Genomic DNA, 26,283 nt, shown 5'->3' with positions numbered 1-26,283 from the left:
TTTTCTCTAAAGGTGAGTGCAGTGCTTTACTGCAAAGTAGTCACTCTGCTTCGTAGATTCAAATTGCCCTTTGACAGGAGTACAAGCATGTGTTTCCTCAATGTTTTTTGCTCCTGTCTGCTGTTTCCTGCAGATATGACTAGTCTGAGATATTAATTAATTTTCATCTTTTAAGAATGGTCTTCAGTGGCCTGAAGTCTTAAAAAACACATCAATTGACTTCAAATAACCTGCCTCAATAAGGAATATGTGAGTGGGGAAAATGTCAGTAACAGTTCCTGTTGTTTTGTTGCACTTTTACTGCAGGAATACATGCAACAACTGACTTCCTTAGCATACATTAAGAATACATTTACCATTTAAAACTGTAAATTTTGTAGTAAAACTGGTGAACACAAGTTTTCTTCAGATCTGCTGGAACATTATTTATATTATTCATCTTGTGTAACTCCCATTTAACTCAACTACTTTTTGCCTTCATACATTACACCTACTCTCTCTGATAGAAAAGTGTAGTATAACTATATTGAATATCAACCAAAACACATGAATAATAATCGTAATAGTAGTCATTTTTAATTAATGACATTGATGTGAAATGTGTAATGTCAGCACTAGTATCCAACAGCAAATGATGAATGATGAATGCAGGAAACAAAACATTAGCAATAGCCACCCCAAAATTACATTCCTCACAATGTCTCCCTTTGTCAAGGACGAGTGCAGACCAGGTAGTGCTGGTTGAATTGTAGATCCCCAGCACTTTTTCACAAACAAATTAGATTTTATGTTGATGATTATTACATATCTACACCGGTTAATTAGCCATTTATACCATTATTACATGCCTACACTGGTTTATTAGCCACATAAACCAGTTAGTGCATAGATATCAGAAGTCTCTGTCACCTTCACTTTGCTTTTACATAATATCACTCATCCATTACCATCCATCATTTTCCATGACAAGAAGTACCATATCTGCAGCCTTGCCAGGAAGGGCATTTGCGCAGCTTGACTAGGAGGACAAGGCAGTGTAGCTGCCAGCTCCTGCTGCCCACCACCCGCTGGTCAATTCCTCTTTACTGGTTTCACTATAACAGTCTGACCGCCATCCTTGGCTCATCATGCAAAAATAGGACAGGAGCTTGGTGACCACTGCCAGGGATACAGACTGGAGATGGAAAGAGGGGAGAAAAGGAACAGTGGAGGAAGGGGAAAAAGGGAAACAGATGGAATAATGGGCAGACAGAGAGTGCTACAGGCTGAAAGAAAGGGCTCTCCTAGAGATTTGGCTGTTGTGTATCAAAACTAACCTGTAGTACACAGAGAGGCAGCAGGTAGTGCCATCAGTGTTGTTATTTAGGTGTTTTCATCTGTAATTACATTTTGTTTGTTTTTAATGAAGGGGAACATGATTCAATATCCAATGCTACCCCACTGATGCAGAGTTTGATTTGTTGATTGTGATTAGACAGAAAAGAGGCAGTGTTTGTTTACTAGTCGCTGATGTGTATTGTACATAGCTGATGGGTGCCAGCAACTGTACTTTTTTTTTTTTTTTTTAATCATTTATGCTGTGACCCACCAGCTACAGCTAGTCATTGTTCCACATATTGTTGATCCATCCACTTCCAGCATTTTAACACAGATGTTCACTGTGGGAGGCAGTGGAAAACTGGCTCATTCACCACACAGTCCCCTTGCAGCCCTACAGCTGCTTGTTTGTTGTCGGGTTTGGCTCATGAGTGGGCTTGTTTGTGTGGCTGAGCTGATAGGCGCTTCTTGAGTTTGAATGTGTATGACTGTGTCTCTGTGTTTTGTACAGTACTATATTAACCAATTCTAAACTTCTTTCTTCTTTCTTGTGCTGTGTTTTTTTTTCCTTTTTGTCTTTTTTCTAGGAGTCACCATCAAGATCATCAGTCATCTTACCTTGGCCTGGGGGTCTTCTAGAGGGTTGGGCCTCCCTGCTATCATGAAAGGGTTGGGGACCAACCATAATAGACACCTGTCTGACTCCTGTGACCCATCTTCAGGCCATCCAGAGGCCCTCTACCCTCAGAAGACCAGCACCCTGCCACGCAGTCCTTACCTGCTGAACCCCACAATGGAGCACTATGGCACCATGGACCCCCACCTCTACCCCTCAGCCAACCCAGGATCCCTTCCACCAGAATACATGCTGCCCCTCAACAACCAGCTGACAAACAGCAGCACCTTCCCCAGGATTCACTACAACTCCTATGACCAATCTGATTTCTCTCCACCCGGGGACAGCATTGGTGGAATAAGTACAGGGACCATGGGTACATCCATGTCTGTGGGCATGGGAACAGGCATGGGAACAGGCATGGGCATGGCAGGGCTGAGTGGACGAACACCTATGATTACAAGTGGCTCAGCAACTATATCACATCATATGACCAAGAACCAGGCACCACCCAATCTTCTGGAACAGTTTGAGAAACAGCTACCTGGTGGCCGGGATGGATTCAGCACATTACAGTTCCATCGAACGTCTGCAGTAGCTGCTGCCAAGCAGCGCACAGACAGTCCTGGTCGCATTCGTTATATGCTGCACTCAGTGCAGAAGCTCTTTGCGAAATCCCAGTCACTGGAGAGCCAGAACATGAAAGGTAATATCAATGGACGCTCCACTGGCAGTGGTGGAGGCTCATCTAGTACCGAAGATGGAGGGAAGCAAAATCGCAGATCCAAAAGTAAGGATCGTGGTACAAAATCAGAGGCAACTTCCAAACGACGACCACGCTCTAACATGTCAGGTTACTGGAGCTCAGATGACTTAGACAGCAGTGATTTGAGCAGTTACCATAATACCATGGCCATGATGACTCTGGGGCGTCCAACTGGCCATGACAGTCAAGGGGGCCAGAGCAGATACATCCACAGTGGCTACAACACTATCAGCTCCTCCAAAAGCAGCAATGACATGAAGTATCAGACCCTCGCCGGGCCTGGGGGCGGAGGTGGACTTGGGGGACTTGGAGGAGCAGGAAGTATGTTAATGAATGACAGTGACTATATGAAAGGAGGGTCCTGGTCCACATTGACCATGGGCCAACCGAGACAGGTGATCCAGAAGGGCTCAGCCACTCTGGACAGGTCCATGCTCAAGTCCAAATCTTGCCAACAGGAGCTAACCTGCAACTACCTGCAGGTTGGAAGACGGGTGAGTAGGCCTGAGTTGAATGTAGGGCTCGATAAAAGTCATGTACATTTGCAGAGTATTTACTGTATATTTACAGACCCTTAAATATCTGTGTAGATAAATAAAATTATCAGTGTCTTTAGCAACTTACTAGGAAGCCTTAGCAACAGGATCATCAGTGCATTGATACAGGAATGGCATATGTAGATATTTAAAAAACTAAAGACTAATTTTGCCATTTAATGCTGCCTGTAGGGGGATTGGAGTAGCACATTAGGCCGCAGCGGGGGTGCCAATGAAATCCCATGTCGACGGATGCGCAGTGGTAGCTATGTGAAGGCCATGGGAGACATGGAAGACAGCGACGACTCGGAGGGGAGCCCCAAACCTTCACCAAAAACCGCTGCTCGTCGCCAGAGCTACCTCAGGGCTACACAGCAGTCTCTGAGCGACCAGCTACCCCCACGCAAGTAAGAGAACAGACTGAGACACAAAGCTTCATTATGCAGGCCTTATTTCCAGTCATGATCCCTTTAGGAATACTCAAATTCTTTATTTTTTATGAGTAACTTAACAGAGTTGTGAAGTGGGAGGAACTATTTAAGCTATTCTGCATAGCATTGGTGGCTACGGTTCTTGGTATATGATCATTTTATTATGTGGGAGAGTGCCGTGTTTCTGTATTATATAAGTTTCATTTAGGATATAGTTTAAAGAGTTTAAAATGGGAATACAGAATGGGATAAAACATTTCGTAAACAAGCACACCACCAACTTGCAACTCTATACCCTGTATGTGAACATACTTGGATGAAAAGTTACTGATTGGGCCTTGAAAATGTGTGGCTATATGAAGTGTTCATTTTCAGAGAACCCCCATACACTCATATAAGAGCACACAATCACAAACACTGATTGGTGCAAGCTCTCAACAGTCTTTCTGGGTGTACAGGAATGAAACCATCATGTCCAGCCTAACCATGCCAGTATGCACAAAAATACAAATGTATACAACATGCAGACACACATACACACACACACACAGTGAGACACTGTCCACGCTGCGCTTACTCACGCATATAATTAAGTGGTGTGAGACTCCCTGTTGTCGTCCACATGCCAGCCTTACTGCTATACCTCAGCTGTGATTGACCTTCTTTTTGTTAGGCCTACAAAGCATCAGTCTAGCTAAGATGATGCAGACAGCATTAGTGTAGTTTACACAACTTGACATTTACTTTTGTTATCACCCAGTAAATAACCACAAATCAGCTTCATCTCTCTGATTGACTGGCTTTGCACCTTACTTGTCTATAAAGGAGACCAGTGTGTAAGATATTTGGGAATCTGCTGGCAGAAATGGAATATAATATTCATAAGTATGTTTCATTAGTGTATAATCACCTTAAACTAAGAATCGTGTTTTCGTTAGCATTAGAATGAGCCTTTGACATATACAGAGGGAGTGGGTCCTCTTCCGCAGAGTCATGTTGCACTACCATGTTTCTACTGTAGCCCAGAATGGAAAAACCAAACAATGGATCTAGAGAGGACCTGTCACTTTTTTTGTGACACATTGCATTACATATAACAGTCTTTGGCAGCAGTTACATCTGCTGTTTAAGATCAAATAGTTTCCATGTGCTATGTAAGTATACTTTGTGAAAATGCTTTGTGAAATTACAAATTTGGTGTAGTTAAATGGGTTTGTATTTCAAAACAATACATTTGACCTTGAAAATGTTTTACCTCATTTGGTTTGCTGTGTCTAGAATGAACTCACTGAATGTGGATGACGCTTGTATAAACAAACCGCATCAAGAGAAAAACAAGTGAAGTGATGGCTTGAAGAATGTGAAGATGGACTTAGCCCCTGCTGTGTGTTAGAATTGTCCTCAAGTTTTGGAGGTCTCAGTGTCAAAATGCTAGTGTGACACTATGTGCAGACAGTGGGTGAAAGAAGGAGCATTATTTTGAAAAAACATATACACAGGCCTACCAGATATAAATACCTGCACATATCGCAAGAAGAAAAGATTTAATTCCTTTTAAGTCTTTGTTTAGAACTTTAAGAATCTATTCTTCCCTTAAGCGTGTTTGAATGACTAACCCTACTCACCCTGCCAATCCCTAATCATTCAACACAACTCTCTTCTGGTCTGCTCCACCTTGATTGGCGTGAGCAGCAGAACCCTGGATTACACCTTGTTGCAAGGGGAGCTGGATGCCCTGTGGTCTCCACTCCACAGTGTGTCCTCTCTGCACCAGCTGGGCAGGTCAATGAGCAGGTCAGTGATAGGTCTGTAAGCCACGTCTCAGGGGTGTGGTGCAAAACACTTATGTTTGATTGGGTGATCTACAATCAACGACTGTGCACTGCCCCCCTCAGACATTTGTAAAGTCAGTGGCAACTCCAAATGCCAAATTCATACCGGGCTGTCAACAACTGCCAACCTCCCTTAAGCTTGTAAATACCATCTGCCCAGTGCTTTTGGGTGAAAAGTAGCTGATTTTGACACTTAAATAGGGGAATGGGGAAACATCTGTGTCCATAGACTATGGCATGGCAGCTTACTGTCATGTTACTATCACTGTGTGCCAACAAAGAATGTGTAAAAACATGGTTAGCGTGTTCCTTGAATAAATCTAAACCTGTTCTTTGGCTTTGGCACCATGATGGCACAGAGACATGCGTCACCTGACATCACCGGCTTTGCATGCTCAGAAATTGTAATAATTGATGGGAAAATTAGTTAAAATCAGAACAGAGGCTAGATTTTGATTCATAATGACTCATCAATGAACATGGAAATGAAAGGAAAGACTTGAATAAAAACCTTATCTATCCTCTGTTTATCTCTCTTTCAATTCCCGTTTTGCTGATTGCTCATTTTCTCTCCCAATTCATGTTTATTTCTGCCTCCCTGTCATCATATGTTAACATCAACGGTTTTCCATATTTTCCCTGAATATTACCTCTTGTACTCCTGACATTGCCTTAAACTTTCCTATATTCTCAATGCATCTCTTTTATTTTGTCTTTCCTGTCAACTTACTCCCCTTTCCAGCTGTCTTCCGTCTCTCAGAGAGCTCTCCAATAACCGCAGCCTGGACAACCTAGACTGTATTGGGGGTCCTGGCTCATCTTTGCCACAGTGGGATGATGATGACTTCAGCCAAGCCTGCAGCACCTTGGGCAGACGTAGCTGCATGGGACAGGTCAGTGCTTGTGTGGATAAGACAGACAGGGATTGACTTAAATGTGGTGTTTGTGAACTGTGTTAGCCCAAATGTTGCATTCCCATGTCTGTTTCTATTTCTCTATTTTTTTCGCTCCTTAGCTTGGAAGATATTTTTGTAATGATTTAAGAAACGAACATTTTCATTACTTAGCTTCAAGCAAACTTTCCTCTCCTAAATCACCAGTTATTTTCAAAGACCCCTTTGTCTGCTTTGAGCCACTAACACTAATTTCTGTCGTATAATTTGCATTTTCACAGATACAGCTTGAATGACATTAATGAAATGACATTAAAATGAACAAAGAATCCCCATTTTTCAACCGTATCTCACATTAATTGTTACGAACCTCAAAGCCAAATGAGTGACATTGGTACTTTTAAGTCTAATTCATCTACTTACATAAGAGCTATTAACTTCTCAGTGACAAGGTCACTGAGATGATGAACAACTACACGAATTGACTCTGATCTTTTTCAATGAACTAGTTAAATGAGGCAGTGCAAGCTATTAGTACAGGATTTACACCCAATCTCTGACAAGTAACTGCATGACAACAAATTTGTCCATGTATAAATGTATTGCTTTCATTAAAATGTATACTGTAGCAGCATACAAAATGTGATAGTTATTAGAATTTAAACTAATTTCAGCTCTTTCCTACGTAAAATGAATGCAAAGTGGGACAAGTGAAAATCACATATACCCAAAACTTCACCATGGCTACAAAATGTGTACAGTATGCTTCATTTTCTTTTCTGGTATCTCTCCTGCACTTGCCTTGTTACTTCCCTCTATTACCACTCAGTGAACCATCAAAATAACTTCTCTAAAAACACATTTATAACTCCTACTGGCTCTTTCTGTCAGCCACCAGAATATGAAATCCATCATCTGCGAGGCTGCTTCTTACTCTTCAAAGGAAATCTCCCCAACAACTGACTTTTCTAGCATGCAGTTGTCGTATAAATCACAGTAAAAACTTTTGAGAGTGATTCCTCTTTCTTTGATGTTTCCTTTGTTTTTTGTAAGTTGACGAGTCTTATATAGTAGGCCATGTAAGAAATGTCAAAAAATTAAAGAGCATTTTACAGATGAAATGACAGCCTATCCAGGCACTCTGCTCAAAGGGAAATAAGAGGGGCAGCACTACTTCTACTGAGGTAATGATATTTTTAGTGAATCCTACCAAATGTGTCTCAGAGTTGAAGAGTGCCATACAGACAGAGTCAGCAGGGCAGTTAGTGGTCACCTCCAGTGCTCGAATGTGAATGGTCAAAAAAATGTTCTCCAATCTTTCTTTTTCCTCCGTCCAGCTACGGGACCTGGATATGAGTCATCATTATGAGGACCGCAGCTCCGAGTCCACATACAGAGGTTCCCGTTCCCATTCTCAGGACAACTCAGAGCCTCCAGACTTGCCCATGCCTACATGCTTCCGATCCCGCAGCCACAGCTACCTAAGAGCAATCCAGGCTGGCTGTTCCCAAGATGACGACACAGCATCCATAGACTCAGGCTCACCTCCTCCAATTGACACCACTGTTCACACCTACAGCACCAGCACTGGTGAGTCACTGGCCACAATGCAATGCAATGCATCTTGGCTGAAAAACAGATTATAAATTTGCTGCAAATGAATTAATTTAACCTGATAACCCAAATAAATAGGGTAAATGAAGAGTTCAATTCATTCACAATAGTGTTTTAATATCAATAAAACAAAATAATATTCATATAAACAGTGTGAGTACTAACTTTTTTTAAGACAAACGTCACACATTAAACCTTGGTAACTATTTTCTAATCACAATTTTAATCTAAAGTTACTCTGACGCAGAGAGCAAATTCTTGTTTTGATTTATATTTTCTAAAACTTTTTTTTTGATGTCATAACTTTGACATAATACCAGTCCTAGTGCGGGATACTAGTCCTCTGACATGCACGCACCAGAATTTTTAGCTCAAATGCAGCCTCTTTTGCCCATGCTAGACGGCCTTTCTACACAGTGGAAGACATGGAAAGAACAGTTTGGCTCTTACCTGATAGCCACTGGCTTGGACAAAGCCCCAAAGGAGAAACAACTTGCAATTTTTCTTCAACGTTTGGGGACAGACAGACCACGCATCCTACCCACACACACAGGTAACAATTTAAAACTACTTTCATCTACCCCTCACAAGCTCCTTATTTGCTTGCTGCTGCAAAGAATCACTATCAGACAAACTTTAGTGAAAAGAGCCACTGGGCTGGTGACATGCACGCAACTGTAATTTAGGTAATCAAACCCCTGCCTTGTCAGTTATTTGACAGCCAGGTATGGGATACATTGCTGCTCCCAAAGCAGATGAAGCATCACTGCATCACTGTGGACTGTGGTTATCACTATTATGACTGCAAGATATATGCAGACAATCTTTATCTGTAAAAGGGAGAATTCACATGTCAAAATAGCACAAGAATGCACTGGGCTGTTTGCTTACTCGCTTAATTTTGAATTTGCAGTAGTAGGGGAATGGTGCATGATGAGACATAATAAGTAGAGAAGCGTTTGACAAGCAGTTGCTGACAACTGAATGCGCCGCGAGTTCAGAATTAGAGCGTGGGGTCATGTGCAGCATCTGCCTGGGTTATTATCATAAAGCACCCACAGAGTGGCGCTATTCATCACAGTCTTCAAAATAAACCATAGAGCACGTGCTGCTTTCAGTGTGCTGTTAAAATGTTTCATTTTTAACTTTGTTCCAAAATAGTGCAAAGCATGCCAGCCATGAATGTTAGTTGTTATGATATAAAGACAAGTCATTCGCGTTTAAACAGATGGGAAGTAAGCGTTTTGACAAATATGCCTGTGCAACATTACCAGTCCATTTTGGGTGTATGTTGTTTGACAGCCTTAAATCCTTTAGATAATCTAATGTCTTTTAGAGTTGTTTTTCAGTGACCACGGGGATAAAAAAAACGTCAGTAATAGAAGTGGGTCACAAAGAAATGATCTCTAATACAGCATACATATTTTTATTAATACCTTTCAAACTCACCTTAATATGCGACAAAAAATATATTTACCGTCACCACACTTGAGAGTGAAGTATCCGAGGCGCCCTTGAAGGCACCAGTAGACCCACCACCACGCCTCCCTGGAGCTCAGAGAGACGCCTAAAGGCAACCAAACCCGGCTTTTCTTCTCCACACAACCGTGACAGTCAAAGTCGACTCTGATTACTGCTGCCCTTAAAATTTTTCAGTTACGTTCACTCTAGACACCGCTGTGCTGTGTTTTTGACTGCATCTGACAGCAGGGTAAGTATTTTGACGGGCTGTTATTGTTGAAGTACTATGTAAATGCTCAGTGAAGTTTATGTTTGTATAGTTAGTGGTCCTTAGCTCGTTTCTTTGGTTATAACGTTATTGGACGTTTTTTAACAACTTGAACTGTAACGTTAGCTAATTTACTCTCGGTCCGTGCCTTCACTCCCTCTCTGAGCATCCAAACAAGGCTAACTTTAAAGGTGATGCTTTTACATCACGGTGTATTGTTGATCATTAAGTTAACATAATATCATCAGAGGCACTGACACTAACGTTGTCTCCAGCCGCTCATGTCATCTTTTCTCCACTACTGTAGTCTAGCTGAATGTAGAGAGCGTGGCTAATTTGTGAAAATGGGTCAATTTAGGAAGAGTGAGAAGCAAACTGATTTAATGTTGAATTAAGCAAACATTAGTTACAAAACAAAACAAGTGGATCAAATAATCTGAAACAGCTCTACCACCATCATACTTATAAACTCTGACATATATAACATTTTCCCTCTGCTCACCTATAGTCTGTATGTTTGTTTGTTTGATTTTTAAGTCTAGAAACATTTTATGGTCTATCATGCTTTGGTGCACACTTTAATGAGTATTTCCTACTATGTGTTAAGTTCAAAGTACTCAGTTACTGTCCACACTGTGTGTGCTCTCATGGCTGTGATGCTCCACTATAGGTAGGGTCAGTGAAAGTGGGGTGCTGTTAAAACTGCATGAGGACAAATTGTATGTATTTGTCTTTATGGCCCTTCAGCTACCTGCAAATTCATGGTTTGTTATGTACCTGGGTTTTTTGGGTCACAGTTCGATGCTATCTCAGTAAAGCAGTAAAACAAATAAAGGTAGAAAATAACATTTTGGTCTGTTATTTTGAAAAATGTAAACGTCAAACAATGGCTCATTGGCCAAAACTATTACTGAAACAGCTGAATTGTGCTGCAGTAGAAAAAGAAAAAAAAACATTCTGTTTGTTGCAAGGCATCAGGACACCTGCTGACAGCTGTTTAATGCTGATTTATGGTCCGACTGTATATAAAGCAGCTGAAACTGACTTCACCTCCAGCTGCTACAACAGTAACATGCTGCTTACACACTAATGCTTCAGTATTAATAATCTAATGATGTCATATATAATAATCTGTCAGGGTGACCAAACCACGTCACTTTCCACAACCTTTTTCCCCATCACAGGCTTTTTATGTTGTATTTTGGAACACTTAAATATATAAATATTAATATTTTTCCAATGTAAATAATTTGAAAATTGAAAAAAAGGAGGGGGTGTGTTTTATATCATATGTTGTTTTATTGTAAATGTAAATGACACTGTACAAAGTGTAGTTAGCTGTAGCATAACTTCCTCACTTCCCACTCGAACAAGTAAATGCACAAAATGTTGTTTCCCTTTTTTAAAATATATTAGTTTTGCATCAAATGAAGAGCATGTTCACAACCATACACTTGAATCGTTTTTCTCTATCGGCCAGTACCCTCGCATCTGGTTTTAACAAAGCAGTGTCAGGAGAACCTACCCTTTAAAACTAAAAACCCAAATTAATGAAAAAATTGAATATAATTATAAAAAATGACTGAACCTCAGATAAAACCAATACTTGATCAAAGGTAACATTACAATTTGACAGTCATTTAAAGGGTAATTTACAAAAGGCCCCTGATATCGTTTCACTGCTGTGATAACGGCACATATTTTTATGATAGTGCTGCACTCCGTCAGTGTTATGAGTCTCTAGTTTGTCATTCTGACAGCAGTGACACTACAGGTTACCAGGCTACCTTGGCTACGCTGTTTAGCATACATCCATAAGCATGGTACAGCTAAGTGGCACGCTGCTAAAATGTTCGGTAATGGTTTGGATCATGGCGCATACCGTACCGAGGTGTCACGTATTGAACATCCTGTATAAAAAGGGTTATAAACGTATACACGTGCCGTTACACCCCAAGTATTCACTTATCTTAATAAAAGCTGCTGGTTTTTGGGAGCTGAGATGGAAAATTGGCCTTCAAAGGGAATTATTTAAGGGCTGCCCCACTTTTCTCCCACATGGTGGCCTGTGTATCGCAACATGGATTAAATCCCATTTTGAGGTCACATTTAATAAAAAAAGACCTCACACTTTTGTCACTGTCCTTTTTATTGAAAGCTTCTGATGTGATAATTCATTGGGATAATGGTTGTGGTGACAGTTTCAGGCGAGGTTGTCCATGTCTTGTGGCCGTTATTGGATTAAACAATCCAGATGGGTCAACTGGCAAGCAGCAGGCAACTTGGCAAGCACCGCTAAACTGTTAAACAGAGCAGCACAATCCACTTTTTTTTTGGCCTTTCATTGTTCCTGTATCGTGTTCAGTTCCAACTGAAACAGGACATCATCACTTCAGACAGTGAGCTTACAATTTATATTGATACTGGTCAAAAAGTTCAGTAGGCTTCATAAGACTAAAGAAAGTGGAAGCAAATTGTCATCCTTAGTATTTATTGATGAAATAAGCAAGATGGGAGTCATGATATTATGTGCCCAATGAAGGGATTCAAATTTACACAATAAACATTTGAGACCCAAGTCTGTTCACTGAATTACGGCTAATGTGATGTCACACCAAGTACCATAGTTTACTTTCACATAATCTATATTACTATCTATTGTATATGAATTTTAATACGATTAGGTCGCTCTGACTGTGGGTCAATAAATTATATTTCTGTGTCTCAGCTGGCTACAACAAAACATCTCGATCTGACATTCAAGTGTAAAAGAAATGCTTAACGTTTAAATATAAAGGGAAGTATATTTTAAGCCATATCTTGTGTTTTGGAAACTAAAATATATGTGTGCTACTAGCAGCACTGATGTCATTGTGGGAAGTGTGGTTGGTTAATTATCTCTTCACAGCCTTGCAATGATAAACAGTAAAATGTTATTAACAGGGAGGAGACCACTGTGTGGGTTCTAGCGCATTGAAGTTTTTATAATGGATTTTCCTGTTTTCATGGTTTTCTTTCACGCACATATATCATAATCAGCTATTTTAATATAGCTGAGATATACTAGATAGTGATGCATTACTTTGCTGATGCATCACTATCTGTGGGATGCTATTACAAAGCGATGATAAACCTTAGATTTTGCACTGGTGAGAAAGTGAGGTTAGAGCAGTCATGGGTTTGTTGGAAACTGTTTTCAGCTGCTGCAGCTTTTCTCAGCTAATTGTTTTCCTGCCTTGGAAATCACATCTTGAACCAGGCCTCGCTGTGGACAACAGCACCACTGTCCATATGGCACGAAAACAGCAGTGCTCAGTGCCCACTCCAGATTCCACTCCAACATTTTGGCACAAAACGTCTGGTTGTTTGTGTTGATAAATTCCCTTCTGAAGAGCAACTAGTCGTTTCTACTGAGTGCTTCTTGTTCACAGGTTCAGCTTAATTGAGAAGCAACAGTATTTGGCTTCGTGACCATTTATTCATCTCTGTTCTGTGGCACTGATTAGTGTTAAGATTTGTCTTTGTCAGCATTGGTACTATTGTCAGTAAGTAGTACACATTCAGGACGGGGTTTTATGCTTGCACAGCTGTGGTTGTGTGTTGCTGAGTTGTGTAGAATAAGCAAATACAGGATACCATCTGAATTAGAGCATGTGCCACTTACTGTCTGTCTGTTTGTGGGAAGTTTCTGCCGTGGGTGCATTTTCTAGTGTTTTGTGGACATTTATAATGAATAAGCTAGATCCTGTTTTCTATACTGTAGTCACCTTGCTGCACTATGAAATCCAGTTTTTACGCATCACTTTCATCACTGAGATCTGAGATGTGGTAAAAAAAAAAACAGTAGCCACTGCCAGAGTGTGAACAGTAGACACTGTGATTGAAGTCCAGAATTGTTTACAATCTGTCTGATCACTAATGTGGTTTTCGTTTAACCTGTATCTAGCATAATCACTGCCTCTCATAGCTCAGATATACTGTATGTAGACACAGCAACATGGAAAATATCTGAGTACTATATTTAGTGGATATGTTTTAAGGGAACCATCATATGTGGTGAGGAGGTTGTTTTTGTTGAAAAATAAACTTGACAATGATCTCAAACTCTATATTATCTTTTGCACCTCTGTACTGCGATTTCCTTTTAATTATCTGCTACCATATTTTTCATTATGGATATATTTGTGATAACATAAAGCTGATAATATCGGCCTGGCCAATGAATTGTATCAGGCTCCTCTACTTTATCTCGTGTCCAATCTCAGAGGCAGATGTCAGTTATGATTTATGGCTTGTTTTTTTTGTGGGTAAAGCAGATTCTGTGGTATTAAGACTTAAGGGTGAATTTTGCTCAGAATGATGAAATCATGATGTGACACTTGGAGAGCTGTAGTGCAAGTATCCAAATGCAGGGACACACACACACACACACACACACGAATGCCCCCTCACACCCAGGGCACTGTGACAATAACCCTGCCGACTGTGCGTGCAGGAGCAGAGCCATGACAGTGATGACCCTGTTCTGTCCAGTATGTATCTCTGTCAACAGGGACAACATGTACAGTGAAAAGCTGTCTCAGCAGATTTTCTGAATGCAAGGATGGTGGTCATAGGCTAGTGGATAAATCATGGGTAGTGGTTTGTGTAGCTGAGATGGATGCTCACCAGCAGGTTTCTTTATAATAAAATTTGAATACTAGATTTACTGTCTTGCAAAATGCCACGAGTGGACAAGATCTGCTCAGAAATTGTGACAGCTCCAGATATCGCGATCTTCTTTCTCACCATCTAGTGGATGTCAGACCTGACTGTGAATGTTCATATTTAAATAAGGACCTGAGGATGTGTTTTAGCTGTCAAGGATCACACTTCATAGCTTCCCTGGTAAAGTCCAGGCCAGAGTGATGTTTGTGTCACCCGCTAATTATTATTTAATTATTAGTTGTTCCAATTACTTTTCTTTCAGTCGACTAATTGTTGCAGCGCTAGAGCAAACCCTAACTCATGCAAAGTTGACTTGTGCTTTTGTTGGGAGGCAAAGGCTAATCTTTTGGTAAGTTTAAGTGCAGTCAATAAACCAAATATGTGAGCAATTCCACAAAAGTTGTTCGTTACTTTTTAACAAAGAGGACTGTGAATCCATTCAGTGTAGTTTAAACTAGTATGAATCACTGGAATTGTTGAGTGACAACTCTAAGAAAAAACACCAGCCTAACAGAGAGACATGTAGAAGGTCACATGAGTTTCGTTTTAGGTGAGGTTGCATACACATCAGAGATAAAGCTAAGACGGGGATTACAATTACAAACAACCCTTTTGTTTGAGTGTTTTCCCAGCAGCTCACATGTTTGCTGCAAGGCTTTCTTTCAAAATCCTTGATGACTTCTCAAGTTTTTTTAACCACACACGTTTCAGTGAAGCAACATGATAAATAATGTTTGCCTCATGCAGTGCACTAAAGGGTTTGGCATGCATGTTTTCTCAAGATCATTTCCTCTCATCTCTGAGGGAAACACTTAGGTTGTAAACGCAGTAAATGTTCAGGAGGTTATGACTCTTGTATTCTCATTTCTGTTGTACAGTACAGAATGGCTACGCTTGACAGAAAGATATTGGTCCACTTATCTTAGTCCAGTAGACTGCAAACACCTTGAAACAGACTCTAAAATGACGTATGTGTCATTTATACAAGATTTGATAGATTCACCCTATCAAGACATTAAGCATATCATTTCATGGGGAAATAATTTAATTAATGTCTGTTATTTGATGGTACAACAAGGAGTCATAGCTGCAGTCAATACTAGGCTATACTAAACCTACTTCACCAAGCACCAAGCAAAACCATCAAAAGGCACAAATGCAGACTGTGTATCCACAAGTGACCAGAAGAATTAACGGTTCTTTAAGTAAATAAAATAATACTGTTAATATACTTTGCCATTTGTAATGAAACATGCACACATCATATCAGGTTATAGAAGCAGCATTTCTTTAAACTTGATTTGTTTAGCCTCAATATGCTGCCTGTCCGTCGTTCTCTACCAACTCTCATCTATGATATTGTACAGGGTCCGTGAGCTGTGTTTTTCCATCGTGGTGTCAAATAAAGCTTCTGTTTAAGGGATTTTATAGCAGCCACAGGGTTCATAATGTTACAGTAAAATTCCCTGTTTAGACTGGTGGTTTCAGCTGTCAGGCATTACACTTTGCTTTTACTGTGTATGTAGTATGGGGGGATTTCTGTGGCCTCTTGATAGAAGGCACCACAGAGACTGAATGTTCCTGTGGGCCACAGATTAGTTTTTTGAGTCTTTATGTGATCTCTCTGCGTGGGAATTCTGTTACTTTTGGTTTGCATTTGTAATCATCTTGATGAATTAACTACACACCATTGTTGATCTCTTCTGATATCCTGTTTATGTCACAGGCTGAATGCTTCTTCGTATGCCATTTCTTTATTTTCTGTATCCATTGAGCTCATCACAGCCAGTTGATTTGCTTGACAAGTGAATTACTGGCAGATCTGGTAGTGAAATAATTTATCTCAACAGGCAGAGGAACGAGCAACAAGTGGAGATGTTTCACTGAGCCTTTTTTTCACATTAAAATCAGCTTTATATGTTGTGTGCTGAACTTAAGCTGTGTGGATTTCATGTTAGCCTACATAATAGTTCCTAATATAAGGAATGATGAGACTGAGCAGTGTAAAATAGTTTTACATTAGCAAAGCTTAGCGTCCACTGGCTTTTTTAAAATATTTTTGGGCTCAATGGTAGAAGACCTAATTTCTAAGAGGAAGACACAAAAAAGCCAGACTGGACGTTGCCAAAATGGATGTTGACAAGCCACAGTCCTTCTGCAGAAAACAATGAAATCAAAAGACATCAAGGCATTCTGGAGCCAACATACAGCCTAGTTTCAGAAACCTGTGTTTTAAGTCATAGGTCCTCCAGCAGGATAATGACCCCAAACATACATCAAAAACCAGAGTAGATGAGAAGAAAATGTTGGACTATTCTGAAGCGGCCTGCTATGAGTCCTGATCTGAATCCTATTGAACATCTGTGGAAAGAGCTAAAAACCTGCTGTTGGGAGACGACACCCATCAAACCTGAGAGAACTGGAGCAGTTTGCTAATGAAGAGTGGGTCAAACTACCTTTGAAGAAGTGTAGAAACTTTATTCAGAGTTACAGAAAGAGCCTGACCGCTGTTATGGCCTCCAAAGGCTGTGCTACAACATATCAAGTTAAGGGTGCCAATGTTTTTGGCCATGACATTTTCATTTCTTTTATTGTATTTAAAAATATGTTAAGTTATAAATCAAAAGCAAAGTTTCAGTTATATTCAATATGAAATAAAAATAATGGATGCCATATACTTCTGTCAGTTTCAACCAAATACAGAGAAAGTTTTGTTTTTTGTTTTGTTTTTTTAAATGTGGAGGAGTACCAATATTTTCGGCCATATCTGTATCTCTCTCTTATCCCCTTCATCACTAGAGGCATGTATGTTCTGGTCTTAGGGAGTGGTGCAGTTACCAGCAAATGCTTCTTTCAAATTTTCAGATGGTCAACAAATTTCCTCACTGAGTGTATCACCTATCTCATGATCAAGTATTCTGAAGCATGACATGCAAGATTTAATTTAGTCACCTGCGTGGAACGGTATGTTTGCTCAGTGTTCTGCCTGATTAAATTTTCCACTTTACGGGATGCTTCCCTGATTCTGCTGGTATTCCAGTTTTCTTGCAACAGTGTCCCTGTGTAGTTATGTAAAGCATGAAGAGTGCTGCTCATTCTGAGAAAGCTTAGAATGATGATAAGCAATTATGGGGGTTTTCAGCTCAGTACGGACGTATTCTTTTTGTACATTCCTGTTTTGAGTTCACTGTGCCAAGATATGACCAAGCCACAACGATTTGCTGAAACTAACATCACCACTGGTGTCGTTTGTCATCCTTTACCCCTTATTTCTCTTTGTTCTCATGTGTTCTCATCTTTTGTCTCCCTTCCACTCTTTTCTCTTTCAGTCTCTACATGCATAACCACCTGTAAGAAGGCTGCTCCTCCACCAGTGCCGCCCCGTACAACCTCCAAGCCCTACATCTCTGTGACGGTACAGAGCAGCACGGAGTCAGCCCAGGACAACTACCTGGATCAGCAGGACCGTAGGTCAGAGGTCAACAGCCAGTCAAGCCACGCACATAGCAACTCATCTGACAGCCTTGACAGCACCCGTGCCAACAGCCTGGCCCGCGGAATACCCCGCCCTCCACACATCATCCCCACTCCCATCGCCACCCCAAGAGAGCCACTCGCCCCCGCCACTGCCAATGCAGCCACTGAGACAAATGACTCAGTAGTCCAACATGATTCCCTGAAATCACTATTAAATAAAGTGAATCTAGTGGCAGAGGAGCCCCTAGTGGCCCCAGTACCCAGGCGGAAACTGTCCTCCATTGGCATACAGGTAAAAACATACTAACACAGTCCATGTAGTGCTGTTGTCATTTTCAGATTTTTCTCCCTGTTGAGCTTGAATCCAGGGGAAAAAAATCATTTTAACATTAATCCTCTGTGGTATATGGGAATGTCCGAGTGTGTCACATCAAGCCCAAAAATGTGCACGCAAGCTAAAGGTCTCATTAGGGTGAATCTCCCCCTATCATTAGAGCTGGCTGTATACTGTGGTATAGGAAGCGGAGAATGCATATTCGTCGTTTCCCTCAACCATTCTGTTCTGTATGTGCTAAAATAACAGTCTTCCTCTCCCTTTTCCAGCCCCTGCACATTGCAAAACTCAGTCAGGGTAACCATTAAGCTTGACATTTTATTGAAGAACAAGCACAAAACTATGTGGATTTTTCTGTTTTTTCTTCCGAGGTTTTTTGGTTTATCATTTGGAAAATTAAACAAACCTCGCAACTGTAATTACGCAAGTAGTTTGGAGTCATTAATTAGGGGTCTATGAAATCATTCATGCCATGATGTTAATTTCTAAGTTGATATTTATATTTTAAACTCTTCAATTGTACTTTGAATTGATTTGCTTCAAATTGTCTGTTTATTCTAAGGTTGACTGTATTCAGGAAGTTCCACGAGAAGAGACCCCACCACTGGCCAAATTTCAGTCAATTGGAGTACAGGTGGAGGACGGGTGGCAGTAAGTCCTCTTCCTGTCCTTGTAACAACGTGAGGAATTCATATTATAGCTGACTATTTATTCTCTTCACAGGAGCTACTTTGTGTGTCGTGTTGGTGTTGTTGAGCAGATTCCTGGCATGTGGATTTACTGTTTAAACTTTTCTCTGCATACTGTATATTTGAGACCCATTTCTTGGCTACTGCAGTGTGGTTTGCATTCTGTGCTTGTGATGTTTTGAATGCTAGGAAGCTCTGGGAGGCACACACGCCTTCCTCCTCTATTTTCTTACTTTTGCATGTTGCATTTGGAGTTTGGTGTGTAACAGCTACTCTGAGTCCTGACTCATATTTGATAAACATAACAAGCTGAACCAGATTATTGCTATCGATTCTTCAGTTAAGCCCTCATTTACATTATCTGACTGAGTGTTGACAGGAAAAGGGAATAATGTTAAGTTAGACAGCATGTATGCCCTGCTAATTATTTCAATGACTTAACAAAGCTTTTTCTCTCTGTGAAAACTAGAATCTGGGATAAGTGATCTGATGCCATCATTTACACAGATCCCAGTCTCTGATGGATCCTGTTTATTTATACCTATATTGACCAGTAGAAGTGACTCAGTGTTGTGACTCTCAGATGACCAGTGCTTGTTTGTTCCTTTAATTGAGAGACCATGCTTGAATCATTTATTGTTGTGTTTGTCCACATGAGTTGTTGGGCCAAAATTTGAATGCTTGTTCTGTTGAAAAAAAAGACCATTTGTCACAGTGAGTCTCGCCCTGTTTGTTTCAGGCTCAGTCGCTCCAGTAGCATGGCCTCAAAACAAGAAACAGACTCAGACACACAAGAAATTTCTGCCATTTCCCATATCAATAATACCAAACCCACTCAGAAGAAAGTCATGGTCAATAGTGCCAGCCAATCCATGAGCTCCCCCCCTGGACAGAACTCATTAGACAACGGAGGCACTACTGGTGACACCTCCTCACCTCCACCTCCAAGGCAGATCCTCAACCGCTCCACCACACGAAGTAGCTCTTCCTCTTTCTCAGAAAGTCTGGACCCAGCGCTGGACCCCTCATCACTACCACCTCCAGACCCCTGGCTGGAGAGTGGGAATGGGAGTAACAGCGGCGCCCCCCAAACTGTAAGCGGGGGAACCCTTTGTCGGAGAGATGGCCACTGGTTCCTAAAGCTGCTGCAGGCCGAAACAGGACGCATGGAAGGATGGTGCCAGCAGATGGATCAGGAGACCAAAGACAACCAGCTCTCAGAGGAGGGTAAGGTTGGCAGTATACTGCAAAGGAAAACCACATTTGGACTGTTTTCATAGGTCATGCTACTTCAGAATATTACAAATAAATGCCAATACACTTATAAAATGAGGTGTGTTTGTTTACTTGCTTCCACACCAGCTGGAGGAGATGGCAAGTCAGGAAAGGGGCAGATCCTCCTCAAAATAGTTTGTAAACTGAAAACAACCAGCTAAAAGGGTCCTTTTTATATCGTGGAAGAGTGAGCATGGCTACATGAATATTTTTACAAATTAATCTGGTTAGCATAGACAGTGGCTTGTGTATTCATAGATTTTACATGTGTAGAATAAGATTCTTTGACGTTCGAGAAAAGGATATAGTTATACAGCATTAGCAGCTAGAGATATAAAAATGGTAATGGCATGACCCATTTCTGTTCCAGTGATAATATCCAATTACACTTGTAAAGGTCTACTCTCTGGGTAGCATAATGAATGTACATCTATTACATGAAGCCACATCAAGAGTTATTTGACACAGTAAAAGCAGAACAAAGCCAAAATGTAAAATCAAATCACTCTGAAGTCAGACATGTACGGTGCTTCTGAATGAACCCTAAATCTTGAACCTCCTTACAGAGGTCTGTTGCTGTTTAACCTCAGTACCGGGTTCAGAACTCCGCTATAGGGTTCTGCCTCAGACTGTACAATCACTCTATCAGACATACACAGCATGGAGGGGATGATGCAGTAATACCTGGGGTTACCACACACGAGCAGGCCTGTAATCCCCAGAATTACACAAATCTCCTCTGGAACTGATTAAACCTCCAGATTAAATTAGTGCTTCAACATCAGCCTGACAAGCCATACAGCACACACACAAATGCACACTTTATACACAAATAAATAGAAGGCTTTGGATGCTTAGTTTTTATCAGAAGCACTGGATCAATTTATGAACAAAGCACCGTGTGTCTGTGACTCCATGTGTTTTTTACATTTTTTCAAAAATGAATTTCCATGTGTGAGTGTGACCTTTTTTTGTGGTAAAGTAGTCAGTGTTAAATCTGATGCAAATCTGTAGTCCTGAGCTCAGTCTCACCACACTATAATCACATTGCCATAACTTCAAAATCCAATGATCAGATAGGAGTCCCAATTTTGTCAGGGCAGATGTTTGCCCTAGTTTTTGACACATCAACAGACTAGCATAGTGAATACTAACGGACAGAAGGCTGGAGTATCTATATAAGCTTAGATGCCTTTAAAGAGGATAATATTGTCCAATACACTGTAATCCTCTTCGTGCCACCCTGTGGAGTAGATTTCGGCAATGCATTGCAGGGCACACCTAAATGTCTACATTTGGTTTTGGTTTGCATGGTTATCAACAAGAGAACATGTGACGCAGGTGATGCTGTTGCTGTACATGCAATACATGCAGCTGTTGGTGTGTTTATTATCATGTTTCCTATTTTAAAGTTAAAACATGATGCATCTCAGACTTTCATTAACATATGTGTATTGATCTTTCTTTTTGTGTTCCTCTCTGAAGTGCTGGGCAAGGTCCGCAGTGCAGTTGGAAGCGCCCAGCTCTTAATGTCCCAGAAGTTCCAGCAGTTCCGAGGACTGTGCGAACAAAACTTGGTAGGTATCGGCCCGTTGTGACATTTCCTCTCTGCAGGCCTGCAAAGGAGACCCAAACCCAGGAACTCATACGCATGACAAGTCTGAAACAAAGCTAGTGTTCGATGTTAGTTCTTTTTCTGCAAGATATCACTCAACTCACAAAAAAGCTTTCTCACAATTAAAAACTGACTAATCTGGGAACAACCATGATACCCAGTATATTACACGTGGTGAGCCACCAGCACAATATACAAGGAGCTTATAATAAGCCAATAAGCCATTCCTCTTGAGTGACGTGTTTAACTGGCAATGGCATATGAATTGAAGCCAATTACTGGCACATGACACTCTATAACACAATAGCATCTCAAATTTATAAAGCATCTGTTTTACCTGTTTCTGCATATCGGGTTCAACTTCCATAATATTGGCCAGATGAAACTCAGTGCAGGCAGAACATTTAACCTAACATGTAACCTGTACAGGTACAATCAAGTGTTATACAAGGTAATAATGGTCTAGAATTCATTGTGGGAAGATAAAGAGAAATTGTTAGATAGATGATAGAAGATAGAAAGTAAGAAAATCAAGCCCAAAGCTGTAACAGCAAAAAAAGACACAATCCAGGCTTGGAGCCTGATACTTTGTCTAGGCCAAACAGGCTCAGGCCAGGTACCATGAAGCCCACCACACCACTCATCACAAGAGCATTCAAAAAACACAATAACATGGCCACATCAATAGTCTATTTTAGGCTACTGTTAATTGTTGCCATTATTACTGTTTCACAGTTAATGCTTCACATTCATTGACGTCACTGCATTGTGTCCTGTGGTGACTACGCAGTCTCATCTGCATCAGTGTGTAATTCCCTTCACTGCTGTAGCAATGACTAAACATCTTGTATTACGTATTTTGCTGAAAATGCAAATCGAGCAGCTCTCCCGTAAAGCTGCTTAGTATATCTTCATCTGTAGATCGACTCAATTGGGAATGTAACCATAAGCAATAATTCCTCTCCTGTTTCATGAACTTTACAGGTCAGTTATTATGATAAAAAATAGCTCACATGCTGTGATCTGTGCCCCCAAAGTGTGGGGGCACAGATCACAACAGTGAGTGCAGCTGCTTCAGTATAAAGAAAAGAGCGGAGGCTGCACAAACAAAAGATAGAATGTCTGGAGTGTTACAAACAGTGGCTGTGTCAAGGAAAAGAGAAGTCAGAGCAGGATTTACTGTCTGCCAATCTGTTCCTGCTTTGCACAAACAAACACTGAAGCAGCTGTTTGTAAGAAACTGAAAGGTCAGTCTTTTGTTACCCTCAGTGTTAACTTGAAAGGGGACACTGAATTATTTAATTTCCTTATCTTATTAAAATGTCAAAAATGTTTCTTTGTGTCTATGTGGCTCAACATACAGGCTTATTTTTTGGCTATAATGACGCATTTTTAGTATTTTCAGTATTTGTTTAGTTGCTGAAAAGCATTAAGCCCTATTGATGCTCTTTATTTTGGTGTGGAGTTAAGTTTGACAAAAGAATTAAGCTGTAATGGCTCCCTCTAGTGATACTTATTGAAAGAGCAGCACTTGCTTGTGTGTGTGTGATGACATAGTAACACAGTGCTGTGATTCTTAACAACTAGACTAAACTGCTTAAATCACAGCCTTTTTTTTTTTTTTTTTTTTTTTAAAAGTAAGATGCCATTTCACCAGCTCTACCATCCATCAAATTACACATGAAACAAACAAACCACCCTCTCCTAGACATGCCCATAATGTCATTTCTGTCACTTTTAGGTCAAACATAAGTCAAGCATGCTTTTTTTATTTTATTGTTTGTTTGTTTGTTTATTTTGGGGGAAGGATTGCTTTCAGAAACTACAACTCAAAACCAGAACAATATGTGAACTGGAATATAAGCAACATGCCGTCCCCCATAACATTCAGATAGACAGTGTAGTGGTATAATGGGCTCCGACTAGTTGATTTCACTGCTGGTTGTAACTGCTGGACAAACAGGACAGCCTACACCAACAGATAAAATAAATGTTAATGGGTATTTTTCCACTAAGTTAAAGAGGTGTGGCATTAGTTTGTGAATTAAATTTGATCAGGTATTATAAAATAAACGCAAACTTCTTCTCATCCTGTGATGATGTTTGTTCTCTAACATATTTTTATATTCCACACTATAGCATTCACCACGTCCTCAATCCTCATCATCCATTCATTGTTCATTCATTTTCATTCCCTTCTTTTGGTTAGAATGTGAATGCCAATCCGAGGCCCACAGCCCAGGACCTGGCTGGTTTCTGGGACCTGCTGCAGCTCTCCATCGAAGACATCAGCCTCAAGTTCGATGAGCTCTACCATCTCAAGTCCAATGACTGGCAGTCTGTGCCATCTGCGGCTGCCCAGTCGCCCCCTGAGCGGAAGGTACTTCCCACCCCTGCTGCCCAGTGCCCTGGCTGGGGTAGGAAAGCCGCCGAAACCGGCCTCTCTCCTCCCACCACCACCACCACCATTTCTCCCACTCTTTTTTACCCCCACTTCAATTTACCCTCCTGTCCCTGTGTGGGATGAACACTAACAGGGTCCTCCCTGTCCAGTACAAAGGGACAAGAGAGATCCCTTTAGACATGCATGGGAAAAAAAATCATCTCAAAGAGGGCTGTCGTCAGTGTGTTTTTAAGTGTAAAGCCCCGATTTGAGCATGCACGTGTCGCTTAGTGATGTGCTTGTTGCAGTGGAGCATGGCTGAGATGCACTGGCTCATGTGACAGAATACAGTCTTACTTTTGCTCCTTCTGTTAAAATGTCTATGCTTGTGTTTGTGTGTCCTTTGTTGGTACTGTTTGTAACTCTTTGTCTTGTGTGTGTGTGTGTGTGTGTGTGTGTGTGTGTGTGTGTGTGTGTGTGTGTGTGTTGTTCGTGCATCCTTTAACTGTTGAACAGCTCTTGCTTTATGTTGCTTTGCATAGCAAATGCATTGGCTTTCTGTCTTGTGATCCTTTTTATTGTGCTTTAATTTTGATCCAGTGTGTCCATCAATTCATGTTACCATTTCATGTCTTTGAAAATTGTCATACAAATGACTGTTTTTCTCAATGTTGCCTATTTTTTACCAGTTGTCTGTTTTTTTTCTGTTTTTCACCTGAAATCACAGAATATTATTTGAAGCTTTAACAAAAACAATCAGCACTGGCATACTGTCTTTGTCAAAGTCCTTGTCTGCCAAATCTGCCTGAGGAAGTAGCTCTTGAGAACAGTTTTCATATTACATTCTCTCACTGTTTTGTATCTGTCTTTTCTCCTTTCTCATCCCTTCACACATCACTCTGTCCCTCTTTCCTCTGTCTGTCATGTTTCACTGATGCGACAGGACGAGGAGAAGGTGGCCGCTACGGCATCAAAGAAGCCTGGTAAGGGAAGACCATCGCTGGGCAGGGAGAAGAGCGCTGACTCCTCTTCCACTTCTTCTTCGGCCTCTGCAGAGAAGCAGAGACAGGAGGCTCGCAAGCGTCTGCTGGCTGCTAAGAAGGCTGCCTCATTTCGCCAGAACTCCGCCACGGAGAGCGCAGACAGCATTGAAATCTATGTCCCTGAGGCCCAGACACGCCTCTGAGAGACAGAGAGAGAAGGATGTAAGGTCGGATCAAAGGACAGATAAGTGTCACTTATATACCTGGAGAAAGGAGAGGAAAACTTTTGCCATGCAAATGAGCTACTCTGAGTGAACATGGATGGAGGTGGGGGGAAGGAGATCAAATTCAGGGTGGGGGTCGATTTGGGCATGTTTGATTCACTCATGCAGTTATAGGCTGGTCCTGGTGGCATCAAACACTTATTTATCAAAACACAACATGACAAATTGAACTTTTGCGGACTTGACAGACTACGAAGCAGGAGACTCCTCATTTGAGGCTGCCATTGAAAACCTCAGCTAATGAACTTTCGACATTTCTTGTTACTACTCTTGATATCATAACAATTGTTATGAAGATATTGTTATTATGATGATTATATCTTAAAGAATCTAAATGAAGACTGTTTTAAACGTTCCTCTATCTTGGCTATAAGATCTATTAAGTGGACAGAAGTTGAGCATCTATGCTTTTCTGTCTCCCATCGTCCTCCTCTCTTCCCAGATCATTGGCCATCTTGTAGCTTTGCACAACACCGCCTTGTGGCCATCACACAAACTACATCCACTGCGCGCACACTACAAACTCAAACCTATGTATGTCTTCCTTGTATTTATTTGTTTACTTTCTTTGTCCTTTGTTTTGTAAAAAAAAAAAAAAACTCAGTTTAGATCAGGTTATTATGAATATTTTGGACTACAGTATAATGAAATTGAAAGTCAGGTTTGAAGGGGTATTTATATAGTTCCTAGCAATTAACATGTGTATGTTTCCTTCAAAATGTTTTTGTGTCAAAGATTTTAAACACTGGTGAGATGATGAATGAAAGCAGATCCCAATATTAACAGCCATCGAGGATGAAGA

General features: G+C 40.8%; 1 protein-coding gene across 2 annotated transcripts; it reads left to right on the top strand.

The window, feature by feature from the left end:
- The first annotated feature begins 1,978 nt into the window (after window positions 1-1,978).
- On the top strand, window positions 1,979-25,511 carry dlgap4b (discs, large (Drosophila) homolog-associated protein 4b). 2 transcript variants are annotated; one of them, XM_062415462.1, is made up of 12 exons: window positions 1,979-3,193; window positions 3,428-3,642; window positions 5,359-5,460; window positions 6,241-6,391; window positions 7,729-7,981; window positions 8,406-8,558; window positions 17,771-18,210; window positions 18,815-18,903; window positions 19,681-20,168; window positions 21,702-21,793; window positions 24,041-24,211; window positions 25,158-25,511. In XM_062415462.1, the coding sequence occupies exons 1-12, from the start codon at window positions 1,979-1,981 to the stop codon at window positions 25,398-25,400; spliced, it is 3,612 nt and encodes a 1,203-aa protein (XP_062271446.1). In that variant the 3' UTR covers window positions 25,401-25,511. The 2 variants fall into 2 exon arrangements, with proteins under 2 accessions (XP_062271446.1, XP_062271447.1); XM_062415463.1 differs by lacking the exon at window positions 8,406-8,558 and having other exon boundaries at window positions 5,356-5,448.
- Window positions 25,512-26,283: the final 772 nt, after the last annotated feature.

This window comes from Scomber scombrus, chromosome 3, assembly GCF_963691925.1.
Source record: "Scomber scombrus chromosome 3, fScoSco1.1, whole genome shotgun sequence".
In the NCBI taxonomy this organism is placed as follows: Eukaryota; Metazoa; Chordata; class Actinopteri; order Scombriformes; family Scombridae; genus Scomber; species Scomber scombrus.
Note: the sequence above shows the minus strand (reverse complement) of the source record. Positions and strands in the feature narration are given on the sequence as shown.